At 47.8% G+C, this 16,960-nt stretch overlaps 1 protein-coding gene across 1 annotated transcript in view; it reads right to left on the bottom strand.

Annotated features, from left to right (window-relative positions):
- Nucleotides 1-2,345: 2,345 nt before the first annotated feature.
- The window catches only part of LOC130546435 (uncharacterized), a 45,565-nt gene continuing 30,950 nt past the window's right edge, over nt 2,346-16,960 (bottom strand). Inside the window, 5 exon segments of the mRNA XM_057321700.1 lie at nt 2,346-5,538; nt 5,659-6,849; nt 14,513-14,911; nt 15,068-15,422; nt 16,473-16,667. Coding sequence (XP_057177683.1) covers nt 2,570-5,538; nt 5,659-6,849; nt 14,513-14,911; nt 15,068-15,422; nt 16,473-16,667 — 5,109 coding nt within the window. The 3' untranslated portion in view covers nt 2,346-2,569.

Below are 16,960 nucleotides of genomic sequence, written 5' to 3'. Positions count from 1 at the left end.
GGCATGTTCCGCCCCGTTACTATGACTATAATCTACATTGAGCAAGGCCACAGTTACCAAGGAGGTGAAGAAGGGGAAACAGGTCATGATGACCATGACATAATTGTGGTGGGCGAGGATATATAAAAATATATTTTAAAAATTAGGTAATAGCCAGCCTACCACGAATAAATACGCACCTTGTTGCCTGGGATATATTGGTGGCAGAAAATAACAATTGGTTAATAAAAATAAGAGATAACGGGAATCTACCTGATTGGTTTTAGAAAGAATGTACCAAATTGTTGATTTGGCCGCTCTTAATGTTCCTGGCATCTTTTTGACGGATTTGTAGTGTTTTTGAAATCTAACTATGGTCTGTTTCACTTGCATGGCGATCTCCCTGAACCCCATGATGTGGGTTCACAGCAACAGCTTCCAAATGCAAACACCACATGTAGAATCAACTCCAGACGTTTAACATGCTTCATTTATGACAAAATTATTTAAGGAAAAGCCCATACATGTGAATAAAACAGCTTTTTATTCAACTGTCCAATTACTTTTGGTCCCTTGAAAAAGGGGGCGCTTCATATTAAAGAGCTGTAATTCCTAAATCCTTCAGCTAATCTGGATGTGAATACACTCTAAATAAAGCTGAGAGTGTGCACTTTAAGACAATATCTATTATAAAACTGTAACTCGAAAACATATTGATACACAGCTAAAATAACAAAAAATGTGCCTCTGTCCAAATATTTATGGCCCTAACTGTATGTTAAATGTAGTGATGTGGCTTGCCGGTGTCTTTGCTCGGTGGAGTCGCGCAGGTAGAGTTGCAAGGTCTTTACTCTCGTCGGTCTTCACACGAGGACGCTTACCGCGCCAGCACAGAGGCAGTGCTTAAGTATGTGTTGAGATTAGCGCGAACAGAATACAGCTGGAACACGCCTTCTCGATTAGCAAAACAAAGCCTGAATGACTTGAATGGGCCACGGATCAAACAGCGATCAACTTGCTCCATGCTTTTTAAGTGCAAAATTATAATGTCAAGACGTAACGAGTGGCTAACGGCAATTTAATGTGACTTCAGTACCAACGGAACAAAAACACTAACACCTCAGCAATCAGTCAACGAATAACGAATAATTAAATAAACAAGCTCAAATAATCTTAACTAACAACAGGCAACAGTCCAGTTCAACAGTTAAAACAAGGTAACAGGGTAAATAGCAGACTCACGCACTACCGCAGACTTGTGATGATATTCGCTTCTCTTTTTTCACTTTGCTGAAAAAGGAGCAAATGAGACAATGCTTTAACAAACATTTTATTATTATTATTGTTGTTATTCACAAAATGTGAATAAAATTAAAGGGTTGAATTCTTTCGCAAGCCACTGTATATGAATATGAAGTGATTTCTTTTTACAGAATTTTATATTAAACAGTTGTTAAAGACTGACTGATATCATTATTTATTTTCTTAAAAAGAAAGTTGTAATATCGTTAATGTAGAAATCCTTTTGCCATGAAAACAGCAAAGTGAAAATCTGATATATATATATATATATAATTAATCAATAGACTTTTATGTGTTTTGTTGTATTGTTGTTGCCTTCTTTTTGATAAAAGTTGTTTTTGCACCAATGTTTTTGCACCAATATCAATTCTAATTGTGCATTTTGTTTAATGTACTGTAACACATTTCTTTCTCTTTTCTAAGCATGGTTTATTGTTGGAACTTGGGGGGCTTTTTGCTTTATCCTAATCCAGTTGGTTCTTCTTATTAACTTTGCCCACTCATGGAATGAGTCCTGGGTTGATAAAATGGAAAAAGAAAATACAAAATATTGGTACATAGGTAGGTAAAACTATAATAATAATATAATATAAATATTTATAATTACATTAAACTGTATGTTTTTTATCCTAGCCTTGTTATCAGTCACAGTCCTCAACTAAGCACTGTCCTTTATGGCTGTAGCTCTATTTTATTGCATCTACACTCAGTCAGAGGGATGTGTTCTCAACATGTTTTTCATTATCTTTAATATGTTATTTTGTGTCATGGCTTCTGCTCTGTCTGTACTGCCCAAAGTTCAGGTATTTATCATAGCTGCAGTCTCAAAGATATTACAGTTTTTTATATATTAAAATATTTGTTAGTTTCAGTTCAGGAAAATGCTAATTTTATTTTTGTTTAATTTTGTAGGAGCACCAGCCTAGGTCTGGTCTGCTTCAATCGTCCATCATGACTTTGTATTCCATGTACCTTACCTGGTCAGCCATGTGTCAGGGTTCTGGTAGACGGAGAGCACACCACGGAGGTAGATAAGAAAAAGGAGTTTATTTCAAAAACAGGAATATCCAAAAACAGGTAAGTATTTCAAAAACAGGAATATCCAAAAACAGGTAAGTATTTCAAAAACAGGTAAGTATACTTATCGGGGTAAAGAATTGCAGTGAAGACAACAAGACTGAACAGGGAAGAACAAAAAGGTGCAAACTTAAATAGAATCCTGATGATGTGATGCAGGTGTGGACTAATCAAAAATGGTGGATGTGCGGTGCATGCTGGGAAACTGAGTTCAGAACTCCGGGGAGAGGGAACGGGTGAAGCGAGCTGGCGGTGACGACATGGGGGGCGTGGCCGGTGGTGCTGAAACCGTTACAGTACCCCCTCCTCCATGGTCCGCTCCAGCGGACCTACCAGGGTGACGGGGTCGACCTCGAAGTCGAGGACCCGGACGTTCAGGATGGGTTTGGTGGAACTCTCGTAGGAGTGCTTGGTCTAGAATGTCAATCCGTGGTACCCAGGATTGTTCTTCAGGTCCGTAGCCCTCCCAGTTGATTAGGTACTCGAGGTGACCTCCCCGTCTCCTGGAGTCCATGATCTCCTCTACCCTGAAGATCTGTTGGGCGGCGTCCAGAGGTGGTGGAGGAGGAGGCAGATCTGTTGTTACAGCAGGGTCTGTAGAGGAAACAGAAACAGGAGTAATAAAGGGTTTGAGAAGGGAAACGTGAAAGGAGGGGGAGATCCGGTAGTGTTTGGGCAGCTGGAGGCGGAAGGTGACGGGATTGATCTGTCGAGTGATGAGGAATGGTCCGATGTATTTGGGACTCAGCTTCCGGCAGGGTTGTCGCAGGCGTAAGTCCCTTGTGGACAACCAGACCCGTTGCCCTGGAGCATACTGGGGGTTTGGGGATCTTCGGGCGTCCGCATGGAGCTTCTGCCTGCGGATAGCCTGCTGGAGGTGGTGGTGAGCTGAGTCCCAGACCCTCTCGCTCTCCCGAAACCAGTGATCGACAGCTGGCACCGATGAGGGTTCTCCAGACCAGGGGAACAGGGGAGGTTGATATCCTAGGATACACTGAAACGGGGTGAGACCGGTTGAGGTCTGTCGAAGGGAGTTTTGGGCGTACTCCGCCCAGGGTAGGAAACGGTGCCAGCTGTGTTGGTGAGTATGGCAGTATGATCTCAGGTACCTCCCGATGTCCTGTATCTTCCGCTCAGCCTGGCCGTTCGCCTGAGGGTGATATCCGGAGGTCAAGCTCACCGAGATGTTCAGTATTCCGAAGAAGGCCTTCCAGACCCGGGAGATGAATTGGGGACCCCTGTCTGACACAACGTCTTCAGGAAGCCCGTAATTGCGAAACACATGGGTAAACAGGGCCTCAGCCGTCTCTAGTGCAGTGGGGAGCTGAGTGAGGGGAATCAACTTGCATGCTTTGGAGAACCTATCCACTGCCACCAGGATACAGGTGAATGTGTCAGACAGGGGCAGGTCGGTGATAAAGTCCACTGCGAGGTGAGACCACGGTCGTTGGGGTATGGGCAATGGGAGTAGTTTTCCCTCCGGCAGGCGACGTGGTGTCTTTGCGATGGCGCAGACTGAGCATCCTTTGACGAATCGGGCGATGTCCTGAGTCATCCCAGGCCACCAGTATCGGGCGGAGATGAGCGAGAGGGTGCGCTGTCTGCCTGGGTGTCCTGATCCCGGAACAGAATGAGCAGAGTCCACGAGGGTAGTGCGGAGCTCGGATGGCACAAAGATCCTACCCTCGGGACCTCCCGGCGGAGTAGGGTGTTGGAGTTCAGCGATGTCCCGGTCGAGGGCCCACTGGATGGGGCAGACGAACAGGGCTGGAGGAAGCACTGGTTCAGGTTCGGTTAAATCTGGGGTGACGTAGTGTTGTCTGGAGAGAGCATCAGCTTTGCCATTTTGCGAGCCAGGTCGGTAAGTCACTTTGAAGTCGAACCGTGAGAAGAAGAGTGCCCAACGGGCCTGACGAGAATTCAGCCTCCGGGCCTCTTTGAGGTACTCCAGGTTACGGTGATCGGTGATCACGGTGAAGGGATAGTTCGCGCCCTCCAGCCAGTGTCGCCATTCTTCCAGAGCCAGTTTGATGGCTAGGAGCTCTTTATTCCCGATGTCGTAGTTTAACTCCGCCGGGGATAGCTTGCGGGAGAAGTAGGCACATGGATGGAGTCTAGGAGGCTTCCCCTGCCGCTGAGAGAGCACCGCTCCTACCCCGGTCGAAGAGGCATCCACTTCCACGAGAAAAGGCAGGTCTGGGTCGGGTAGAAGTAGGGTAGGAGCAGTACAGAAGGCTTGCTTCATCTGGTCAAAAGCTTTGAGAGCTTCGGGATTCCAGGACAGGGATCTCGAGCCTTTTCCAGTCATGGCGGTGAGGGGAGCTGCAATAGAGCTGAATCCAGCGATGAAGCGCCGGTAGAAATTAGCAAATCCTAAAAACCGCTGCATCTCCCTCACCGTATGGGGTTGTGACCAGTTCTGGACCGCCTCCACCTTCCCCTGATCCATGGTAACGTGGTTGAAAGAGATGATATAACCCAGAAATTGTATGGTGGATTGGTGAAACTGGCATTTCTCAAGTTTCAGGTATAGTTTATGTTGGCGTAGGCGTTGGAGGACGATGGAGACATGGGTAACGTGAGCGGGTCGAGAGTGGGAGTAAATAAGTATATCGTCGAGGTAAATTATAAAGAATTTCCCCAGCAGGTCCCGGAAGATCTCATTCATAAAGCTCTGGAACACTGCTGGGGCGTTCACCAAGCCGAAGGGCATGACCTTATATTCGTAATGACCGTTGGGAGTCACAAAGGCCGTTTTCCATTCGTCACCTGGGCGAATCCGAATCAGGTTGTAGGCGCTTCTTAGATCCAGCTTGGTGAACAATGTGGCATGGCGTAACTGTTCCAGGGCAGCAGGTATCAGGGGAAGAGGATAGGCGAAGCGCTTGGTGTGACGATTGAGAACCCGATAGTCTATGCAGGGACGAAGACCTCCATCCTTTTTCCCTACGAAGAAGAAGCTTGACGCGGCAGGGGAGACAGACGGTCGGATGAAACCTTGTTGTAATGCCTCCTCGATTTACTCCTCCATGGCCTTCTGCTCCGGGATGGACAAGGAATAGATCTTTCCTTTGGGCATTGTGGCCCCAGGCAGCAGCTCAATGGCGCAGTCCCATGGCTGGTGAGGAGGCAGCTCCGTAGCCCTCAGCTTGGAGAAGACGTCCTGGAACGACCTATAATCTACGGGAACCTCCCCTTAGTTGAGGACCTCAGGACTCTCGACGGTAGTGGCTAGGATGGGTAGTACCGGTTTTAGGAAAGTTTCCTCCTTGATCGGGACCCTGGTGTTGGCGGGGCGACCCGCCCATCCGGATATGATGCCAGTGCGCCAGTCCACGATAGGTTGACGTTCCATCAGCCAGGGTCGTCCCAGGACGATATCGGAGGTGGACCCCTCCAGTACCCAGAAGGAGATCTTCTCCGTATGCCTGGGAGAGATGTGAAGGGTGATGGGTGGGGAATGGTGTGTGATCCGACCTCGGCCCAGCGGTTTTCCTAGGATGTCTTGCACAAACATGGTCCTCCCGTTCCTTAGGCGTGGGAAGCCCAACTGAGTAAGAAGATTCAGAGAAATGAAGTTCCCGGCGGCTCCAGAGTCAATCAGGGCGTGGACTGGAACAGAGAAGTTAGGTGCAATAATGACCACTTGGGTAAGAGCAAGGTGAGTTAAGGAGGCCGGTGTATGGATAGAACTCACCGCTGGTCGAGCCGGACGGACGGGGCAGACGGCTAGGCGATGACCTGACCCTCCACAGTACAGACAAAGGTTAAGGTTCCGCCTCCGTGTACGTTCCACAGGACATAGTCGAAAACGTTCCACATCCATGGGTTCTGGGTCTGAAGAAGTCCGGGAAGCAGAGGTCGTAACCCGTGGAGGAAATGTACCGGGTGATGACGGCGAACAGGCTGACAGACGTTGGGCTATACTAATGGATCGTTGTATGAGAGCCTCCAGACCGACCGAGTCATCGTAGATGGCCATGTGTAATCGGATCGAGTTCTGTAGCCCTTGGCGGTAGACCGAGACAAGCGCCGGCTCATTCCATCCACTGGTCGCCGCAAGGGTGCGGAACTGGAGGGCATAATCCGCCACTGAAAGGCGTCCTTGTCGAAGCCTCAGCAGTAGATCGTGCACCGAAAGGTAATCCATTGCTTGGCCAAAGACCCCTTTAAAGTGCTCAAGAAAAGACTTCAGATTAGTGGTAAGTGGTCCTCCGGCCTGCCAAATCCCGTATGCCCAGTTCAGGGCCTTACCGCTCAGGAGGGAGATGATGAAGGCTACCTTGGATTTGTCCGTGGAGAATTGACCGGGGTGCAACTGTATGTAGAGCTCACATTGGAGACAGAACCCGCTACACTCCTCCACGGAGCCAGTATATCGGTTGGGTAGGGCCATGGGACTAGACGCCGATGGTGGGTTAGACGGAAGGAGTGCAGGTGCGGGTTGGTTCCGGAGTAGGGTGACCAGTTCAGAGAGGGGATCAGAGGGAGCTGGAGGTGAAGGACAGGGAGAAGTCTGTGGTGTGGTCATGGTGTGTGGTTCAGTCTACTGTCAGGGTTCTGGTAGACGGAGAGCACACCACGGAGGTAGATAAGAAAAAGGAGTTTATTTCAAAAACAGGAATATCCAAAAACAGGTAAGTATTTCAAAAACAGGAATATCCAAAAACAGGTAAGTATTTCAAAAACAGGAATATCCAAAAACAGGTAAGTATTTCAAAAATTTGTATTTTCTAAAATTTGTTATTTTTTTTAAAAACAGGAATATCCAAAAACAGGTAAGTATTTCAAAAACAGGAATATCCAAATACAGGTAAGTATTTCAAAAACAGGAATATCCAAAAACAGGTAAGTATTACTTATCGGGGTAAAGAATTGCAGTGAAGACAACAAGACTGAACAGGGAAGAACAAAAAGGTGCAAACTTAAATATAATCCTGATGATGTGATGCAGGTGTGGACTAATCAACAATGGTGGATGTGCGGTGCATGCTGGGAAACTGAGTTCAGAACTCCGGGGAGAGGGAACGGGTGAAGCGAGCTGGCGATGACGACATGGGGGGCGTGGCCGGTGGTGCTGAAACCATTACACCATGACCAATGAGCCTGGTAAGAAGCTTAACTGGAATAGTTTTCAAACATATAGCCTATTTAATCTGTATCATGTTCAAGGAGTCATAATATAAGCAAAATATATCTTTTGATAACTATTTTTTTTAGAATGTTATTATCATTTAAAAAATGTGCTTGATGGATCTGTAATATATCTATATCATTACGGTGTTTAAGTGTTCTAGTTTTCAAAAAGTGTGTTTAACCAATTATACAGTCAGTATTTACAGTAAAGTAAGACAAATAGCACCTAAATGTGTCTAGTCATGTAGCATTCATAATTTTTTGTATATCATTTTTTTGTAGCCAAGCGATTTCAGTTTTATGGATGTGACATCTGCTGTCAAAACGTGAAATATACATTATCAGAGAATGTATTTATTACCAATATATTAACCAATACATTTTCCTAAAGTCTTGTGTTACGTCCCCGCCAGTCTAGGGTTGGGAGGGCCCGTAACAATATTTGACTAAAAATAAAATAAGAATAAAAAAAAAATGAACGGCTGTGCGTTTGTGTATGGCAGAGTATGGCAGTTGCCATACCCTAGCATTCAGACAGAACAGTGGAAACAAAGTGTGCATAGTGATGCTCATTAAAGATAATACAAATATTTCTTGCATGGGCACTCAATAACAATTTTAATGGTGCAGTGAGTAAGACATATGACTTCTAAATTTGACAGTACCTGCCATGCAGGTTCGAATCCACCTTTTGCTTGTCTACATTTTCAAATCACATATTAAATCATGCAGGCATTTATTTTCAACAAAATTAAGAAACTATTTAAAAAAAAATGCCATACACCTGTAAGGCATTTTTTAAAAATAGTTTCTTAATTTTGTTGAAAATGTACCGTTTACCTTACTGTAATTTACCGTTTACCTTACCGTACACTTTATTATTAAACACCTGTTTAATAATAAAGTGTACGGTAAGGTAAGGGGTAAGTAGTGAGGTCTTTGATGTCGACATATGGCAATTATTATTTTTCATTTTAACAGTCACATAACAATCTCATCTGCCCAAGCCAGATTTATAAATACTGATTTATAAATACTGCAAGATGAACAATATTTGTTACGTTATCTGTGAATACATAAAATAAAAAATGTACTCCATGTGCCAGTGTTGCGCAGTCGCAGTTCATTGCACTAAATATCCGCGCGTCATTTTGGATTACACGTGGATTTTGCACTGCTTCAACCTAGCCGCTACTTATGCAATAAACTGCACTGCGACAAAGTAAGACATCTTTTAAATTGAATCGTGTTTGCTGTAAATTTAATTTAATGTTTGTTGTATATTTTAGAATCGTACCCGATTAACGTAGTCGTTGTAATGACAACATCTGGCTCTGGGTTTGAAGCAATTGTCACACATAGTATAAATGACAGATGGTTTAGTAGATATTTTGTTGGAGTCGCCCTTTTGCTGCAGAATTAAGAACATTTTAAATGATATGAGGGTATGGGTCTCTGTGCATGTTTGTGCATTCTTTCAGCTTCGCCATACCCTAGGTTTTGGTGAAACGCCGCCACTTCTCTTGTTCCAGCAAAAAAGAACCACAACAACAAAGTTCTACGCATAATGAAATATTCATTTTCTCTTTCTTTTGTAAGTTGGCAAAGGAAGCACAAATCTTTGGAAGGGGTTTGGCCAAAATGACAAACAAAAGTAGAAAGATAAATGAATTAAATACCCTTACAAAATAAGAATACACCGAAGAGAAAAGACAATCGACTTCCCTAGCTCCATGGCTAACATACCCAGAAGAAAACAGGTTCATTCATGAACATGAACAGTTCAAAACAAAATTTGAAAGTTCGTTAACAAATTTTTTTTTTTTTTATTAAACTAGCCAAGGTTATTTGCCAATATATACATGACCAAAGTAATAAAAAGTGAAAGTAAGATTTTTCTTGTCATGTTTCTTGTCATGTAAAATTAAAATACCTTATGGTTGGGCTGCATGATTATGGCAAAATCATTACGTTTATAGCCTAATATTGCCCATGACATTGTCTTTGTTATTATTAATGTTGATAAACTTTCAACTCAGTCTCACGGCATATCGTGGCATAGACACGCTCTGGAATCTATTAATGCGTTCCCCATTTTTTGTTGTCAGTGAGCACAACCTTTTTTTAATGTCACTCAGCACAACTTTCTTTTTGTGTCACTCAGCACAGACTGCGTGTGTATTTACATTGATATATTTATAACCTGATATCAAAAGAAGTCGTACATATTTTAGGATGTGGCTAACTAACACCTTACTTCACCCCAAACCCTAAAATCACAACCGCAAAGGCTAATTTTGCTAAAAAACGTGAGTTTCACGAGGTGGCAAAGCAATGAGGCTCCTCTAAACCCATCCCTAAACCTAACGTCATGGGGGAAACTTAAAACATACCAATGAGATTGTAGGAAATAGGAATTCACATGAATGAGCCACCTTGTAAAATAGGTATGAATTCCCATCAGATTGCGTTGATATATATTTATAATAGTCCTGTCAATCGATTAAAAATTTAACCGGATTAATCACACATTTTCTGTGATTAATCACGATTAATCGCACATAACAATAATATTTTCAAATATACTTTTACATTTTAATAATTTCACATTTAATCTTCAAATTGATGTAGAAACAACATATTTCTTTAACAGCGTCATTTTATGAATGAAAGAAAACATTTTGATATTAGTACTGTAACTGATGTCTCTATTAAATTGATTATTTTAAGATTAATTATAGCCATTCAACAATATAATTGAGAGCTATCATGAAATATACAGAAATCGAAGGAAGTTCTCAAACACTTTACAGTCTTTAATGCTAAATTATAAATTAAATGCAGAATAATTCTCATTAAAGCTACAAAATCACATTCATTTCTTCTTTTATTTTGTTCTTTAGTTAACATTAGTGACAGGAGTCACAGCAGCACGTTTAAGAACGTGGCCCCTTTAAGAGTCTCAGTACGCAGATCTGACGTCACCGTACTCCCATTTTCACAACTCTTTGCATTCATTTAAGATTTTATTTTACACTTTGAAGTCTTGCTTAAGAAAATGCTAGACAAAACGGGCTTTCTGACATAATCTTGTATGGTTTTATCCATGCAAGCACGAAAGAGAACTTAACACGGATGCGCTGTCTCACAGAGATTCACCGACGCAGCCTTCAGCCCATGACTGTTTACACCAGACTGGACCTCGCTTTGCGTTTTGCCGCGTCCCACAGTTTAGAAGCTGTCTATCTTCATTGAATGCGTCAAAGCAACTGTTTAAAATCGCGCTTAACTGGTTTAAAAGCCTGTACACGAATAAGAGCGTGATTACATAATGTAACGCTAGACAAAGAATGTCAAAACAAATGGATGCTGCGTTAATTGCGTTAAATATTTTTCACACGTTAATTTGAAAAAAATAATTGCATGCGTTAACGCGTTAACGTTGACAGCCCTAATTTATACATATGAAAGATATGTTTGCTGTTTGGTGACACTGTCGAGGACTTCGCTCAGCATTTCTCGACGGTGAAGAAGCAGACGGAGGCGATTAGCCACATCCTACCCCGCCGGGACTCGGCCGCACACAGGCCTTCGAGATCCTGTGCGGCCTCTGCTCCCCAGCAGCCCCGGCCCTCTTCGAAGCCAGCTCCAGTTCCAGTGCTCCCTTCCCAGGCGGCACCCCGGAAAAGGACGTCGAAGGGGAGACCACCACCCCGTCAGCAACCTTCGAGGAAGAAGCAACCCTGACAGGAAGACCCCAGGGAGGTTAACACCATCCGGCCCGATCCCAGCCATACCATCGCTGGACGGTCGATCCGGGACGGTTCCTGCCCCGTTCCAACATCAGCTAGGACCCTACGGGGGCCTAGCACCCACTTTTTCACAAAAAGAGTTTCCTGTCTCCCTGGGTGTTTTTCACAGCTGCTCTCACCCTCTGTCAGACGATGTTCGGCCACTCGACGTTGCGTCTTGGCGAGGCGCAACATCGAAAGTACTTTGCAGCCCTCAGCACTCTCAGATCGACGGTGCGTGGAGCTGCATCACCAGGCAGGCAAACCAGCAGAGCCAGTCTTCTTCCCGGGGGCCCCCCGGCGAGAGACCCGCACTGCCAGCCATCGAACCACCCCCCGGGGGGTCGATGAAGCAGATCGTACCCTTAGCCCCCCTGTCGCGGTCCCTGGGAGCTTGGCTCAAGCTTCCCACACCGTCACGGTGGCTGAGGAGAACGATCCGTCTCGGCTACGCGATCCAGTTCACCAGAAACCCGCCCAAGTTTCGGGGCATCCTCGCCACCTCGGTAAGAGGCCGGGATGCTCCCGTACTACGGGGCGAGGTCGCCACCCTTCTGGCAAAGGGTGCGATCGAGTCCGTCCCCTTAGCCGAGATGTCCAAGGGGTTTTACAGCCCTTACTTCATCGTCCCCAAAAAAGGCGGGGGGGTGCGCCCCATCCTAGATCTGCGTACCCTGAACAGACACCTGCACAAGCTGCCGTTCAGGATGCTCACGCAGAAGCGCATCCTGGCATCTGTCAGATGTCAGGATTGGTTCATGGCAATCGACCTACTTTCATGTCTCGATTCTCCCTCGTCATTGCCCGTTCGCTTTTGAGGGTCGGGCATATCAGTACAGAGTCCTCTCCTTCGCTCTGTTGAAGATCGTGGAGGCCTCCCTCTCTCCCCTCAGGGAGAGGGGTGTGCGGGTACTCAACTATCTCGACGACTGGCTTATCTTGGCACACTCGCGAGATCTGTTGTGTGCACACAGGGACCTGGTGCTCCGGCACCTAGATCGATTGGGGCTACAGGTCAACCGAGAGAAGAGCAAGCTCTCCCCCGTGCAGAGCATCCTCTATCTTGGTATGGAACTCAACTCTGTCACCATGACAGCGCGACTGTCCGCAGCACGTGCCCAGTCGGTGTTGAACTGCCTGGATCATTTCACGCAGTCAGCGGTTCCCCTGAAACTTTTTCAGAGGCTCCTGGGACACATGGCATGCCTAAGGCCATCAAACGTAACGTGTAACTTAGTTGACACGCGCCGGACGGCTAGTTATGGACGCTGCACGCCGACACCCCAAATTTTTCCCAGGTCGCCCGGCGGTGCCGAAACGAAGGGGAGAGCACCCGCGATCGAACGGAAGCGTCATGGGGCGGCGGCGACGCCCGGGGGACCCCAGAAAAATGCCCAAAGTGCCTAATTTTTGAGTCACGGAACGAAGGGTTAGGCGCTCTCTTGGGAAGAACCGCGAGGGGGCGACTCGACGTACGGTCCAAGCCTAAGCCACGCGCGCCGATCAGGTTGCGACCGGGCCTCCCGAAGAGTGCCTGAACATCCCCCTTGCAGCCTACGGGCCGGCTCCGGACCCCGACGTACATGAGAAGCCTACGCGTGCCCCTTGTAACGTATTTTGGGCGGGGCTTCCCGCCCCTAAACTTGAGGGAGGCCTGCCCGACGCCCCCGAAGACCCGAACGCCACCCGGCGCCCCGGGGGACCCCGTCTCGGAGCTGACTCCCTCATTTGAGCCCAGTGGCTGTGTGACAGACGCTTAAACAGCCAAACTACCAAAAATTAGGTACACAGAGTAAGACCCCTGTCAGTGGTCTCGTTTGCTTTGGCAATGATTTATCCAGCTTAAACCATCAGTAGAGTGTATAAGAGGAACAGCCCTTCACAATGACGTGCATTAAGGCTCGCAGTTGTGCTCCAGAAGCTTAAAAATGGTGTGTCCATTAGCTACCTATGGGAGCCGTGCCAAAAGTGTTACGTGTGGCATGTACATTCGTAACTTATTTAATGGGACCCTCATAGGTAAATGATGGACAAAGCCTATTAAAGGTCATTATAAGCCTAAGTAAGGAGTTATATAGCTGTAGTAAAGTTCGTGTAGGTGAGAAGGAAGAGATCGGGGTCAGGTTGTCTACTGGAGAGAAAGATACGTTTATTCACAAAATTATATCTCAGTCTAATGCTGACGCTGCGCGTCTCTGTTTCCAGCCTCCGTATTCCACTGGAGCTGACGATCCTCTCGTGAAGCAGTCCTCTTACTGGCACTGGCTCTGTCTCTCTCTCTCTCTCTCTCTCTGGTAGACTCTGCTGGCTCTCACACCCACGGCTCCTGTCTCCGAGCTGTTTATATGCATCCCCACACCAATCACTGGAATAGAGGACAGCTGATCATCATTTGCACTTCGCACCCCATTTACTCACCACTCTTCTCTCAGCCTTCTCTCCCGCTGCAGACCTTGCTAAATCACACACCCCTTGCCACATACCCCCACCGCCCGACTCAGGCCGGGGAGCCCTCCGGCCTGCAGCCTCCCCCCTCCCCCTTCGCCTGGAGAGGAAGTCGGCCACAGCCATCTGTGCCCCCGGCCTGTGGATCACCTTAAATTTAAATGGCTGTAAAGCCAGATACCAACGGGTGATCCGCGTGTTGGTATCTTTCATGCGGTGGAGCCATTGGAGGGGCGCGTGATCCGACCAGAGGGTGAATTCCCGCCCCAGGAGATAATACCGGAGGGTGAGAACGGCCCACCGGATCGCCAGACACTCTTTCTCGATGGTGCTGTACTTAGCCTCCCTCTTTGAGAGCTTGCGGCTAATATACAGCACCGGCCGCTCCTCTCCCCCCATCTCCTGGGACAGGACAGCTCCCAGCCCTCTGTCCGACGCGTCGGTCTGCAGAAAAAAAGGAAGAGAAAAATTAGGCGAGTGTAAGAGCGGCCCGCCGCACAGGGCAGCCTTAACTTGGGTAAAAGCCTGCTGGCACCGCTCCGTCCACTGGACCGGATCTGGTGCCTCCTTTTTAGTGAGATCAGTCAGCGGGCTGGCAAGCTCCGAATAATTGGGCACAAACCTCCTGTAATATCCCGCCAGCCCCAGAAACTGTCTCACCTCCTTTTTGGTCTTAGGCCTCGGGCAGGTCGCAACCGCTGCCGTCTTGTTAATTTGGGGACGCACCTGCCCATGACCCAAGTGGAAGCCCAGATACCTGACCTCCACCCGCCCAACCGCACACTTCTTCGGGTTGGCCGTGAGCCCGGTCTCCCTCAGCGTCCCCAGGACCGCCCTCAGGTGCTCCATATGCCGCTGCCAATCATTGCTGTAGATGATAATATCATCCAGATAGGCAGCCGCATATGTTGCATGTGGCCGGAGGATGCGGTCCATGAGGCGCTGGAAGGTGGCCGGAGCTCCGAACAAGCCGAACGGAAGGGTGACAAATTGGTGCAATCCGAACGGCGTGGTAAAGGCTGTCTTCTCTTTAGACACTGGGGAAAGAGGGATCTGCCAATATCCCTTCGTCAAATCCAGCGTCGAAAAAAAACGAGCGGTGCCTAGCCGATCTAACAACTCGTCAATCCTCGGCATGGGATACGCGTCAAATTTCGACACGGCATTCACCTTGCGATAGTCTACACAGAACCGTATCGAGCCGTCCGTTTTAGGGACTAAAACTATCGGGCTCGCCCAGTCACTGTTAGACTCTTCTATTACCCCCAACTTCAACATCGCGTCTAATTCCCCCTGAACCACCTTTTTCTTGTGTTCAGGTAACCGGTAGGGTCTACTTCGTACCACTATCCCCGGCTCGGTCTCAATGTGGTGCTGAATAAGGTTCGTGCGACCAGGCAGGGGGGAGAACACATCCGCAAATTCCGCCTGCAGGCGGGCCACATCCGTGAGCTGCGAGGGTGAGAGGTGATCTCCCCCCGGGGCCAGGGCGAGGGATTGATGTTTAACATTCGCCTCCGGCCCGAGATCATCCTCTCCCGTTACCACCGTCGCCAACATCACGGACTCCTCCTCACTCCATTTTTTAAGGAGGTTGAGGTGGTAAATTTGCCGTGCTCCCCGCCTGTCTGTTCGTACGACCTCATAATCGAGATCCCCTACCTGCCGTGTAACCTCAAAGGGTCCTTGCCACTTTGCAAGTAATTTTGAACTGGAAGTAGGGAGTAATACAAGTACCTTCTCTCCCGGAGTGAATTTTCGCAAGTTGGTTCCCCTATTATACCCGCGGCTTTGCTTGTCCTGGGCCTGTAACAAATTCTCCATAGATAGCCGCCCCAGTGTATGGAGTTTTGTTCTCAGGTCCATGACATACTGAATTTCATTTTTGCTCGTGGACGGCCCGTCCTCCCAGGTTTCCTTCAATACGTCCAGCACCCCTCGAGGTTGCCGCCCGTAAAGAAGCTCAAACGGGGAAAACCCTGTGGAGGCTTGCGGGACCTCCCGTACCGCGAACAATAGGGGTTCCAACCACTTATCCCAATTTTTGGCGTCCTCGTGTACGAACTTACGAATCATGGTCTTTAATGTGCGATTAAACCGCTCCACCAGGCCGTCTGTTTGTGGGTGAAAGACGCTGGTCCGGATCGATTTAATGCCCAATAATTCGTATAGCTCGCGCAGTGTGCGTGACATGAACGCCGTGCCTTGATCCGTGAGGACCTCGCGGGGGATCCCCACCCGGGAGATGATACGAAACAGAGCCTCCGCAACACACTTTGCCGAAATGTTGCGCAAGGCTACTGCCTCGGGATATCGGGTTGCATAGTCCACTATGACTAAAGCAAACCGATGTCCCCGTGCTGATCGTTCTAATGGCCCGATGAGGTCCATCCCAATTCGTTCGAAGGGGACCTGCATCAACGGAAGAGGGCGCAATGGCGCTTTTGGTGTGGCCGGTGGATTCACCAACTGACATTCACGGCAAGACGCGCACCACCTGCGCACATTGTCGTGAATGCCCGGCCAAAAAAACCGGGCCATGAGACGATTTAATGTGTTAGTTTGCCCCAGATGTCCTGCCATTGGATTACAATGAGCCGCCTGAAAAAGCATTTCCCGGCGGCTCTTTGGAACTAATAATTGGGTTATATCCTCTTTGGTCTGAGTGTCTTGGGCCACTCGATATAACCGATTGTTCCGAAGTGCAAAATAGGGGTAGGTGAGAGGTCGGGCAGGCTGCACCGGCTGCCCGTCAATGGACGAGACATGCTCAAAAGCCCGTTTTAAGGTCTCGTCCTGGGCCTGCTCCAGGGGAAAGTCATCGCGGTCCGAGAGGATCAGCCTCTCGATCCCGCTTTCTCCTCCCCCGGAGCCAGACCCCTGCGAGCCGGGTTCTGTACTGCCCGCCTGCACGAGCCCTCGCCTCCCCCGGTTTCCCTTTCCCCAAGCAACATCCGTGCATAAAACCCTTAATAATTCTGGAAAAGCAGGCCAATTCGTCCCTAGAATTAACGGATGTCGGAGGTGCGGATTAACGGCCACCTCAACTCTATGCTTTTTCCCTTTAAATTTTATCAGCATCGACATGAGGGGATATTGAACCACATCCCCGTGCACACACCGTACCTTAACCGCGCGGCCTTTATCCCATGCCACGGATCGAATCAGGCTTTGGTGGATCGAGGTCTGGTTGCAACCGGAATCCACCAGAGCCCGATAGGTACCCCCCC

This window comes from Triplophysa rosa, linkage group LG22 (assembly GCF_024868665.1).
Source record: "Triplophysa rosa linkage group LG22, Trosa_1v2, whole genome shotgun sequence".
NCBI classification, from domain to species: Eukaryota; Metazoa; Chordata; class Actinopteri; order Cypriniformes; family Nemacheilidae; genus Triplophysa; species Triplophysa rosa.
This window is presented reverse-complemented; position numbering and strand designations above follow the sequence as displayed.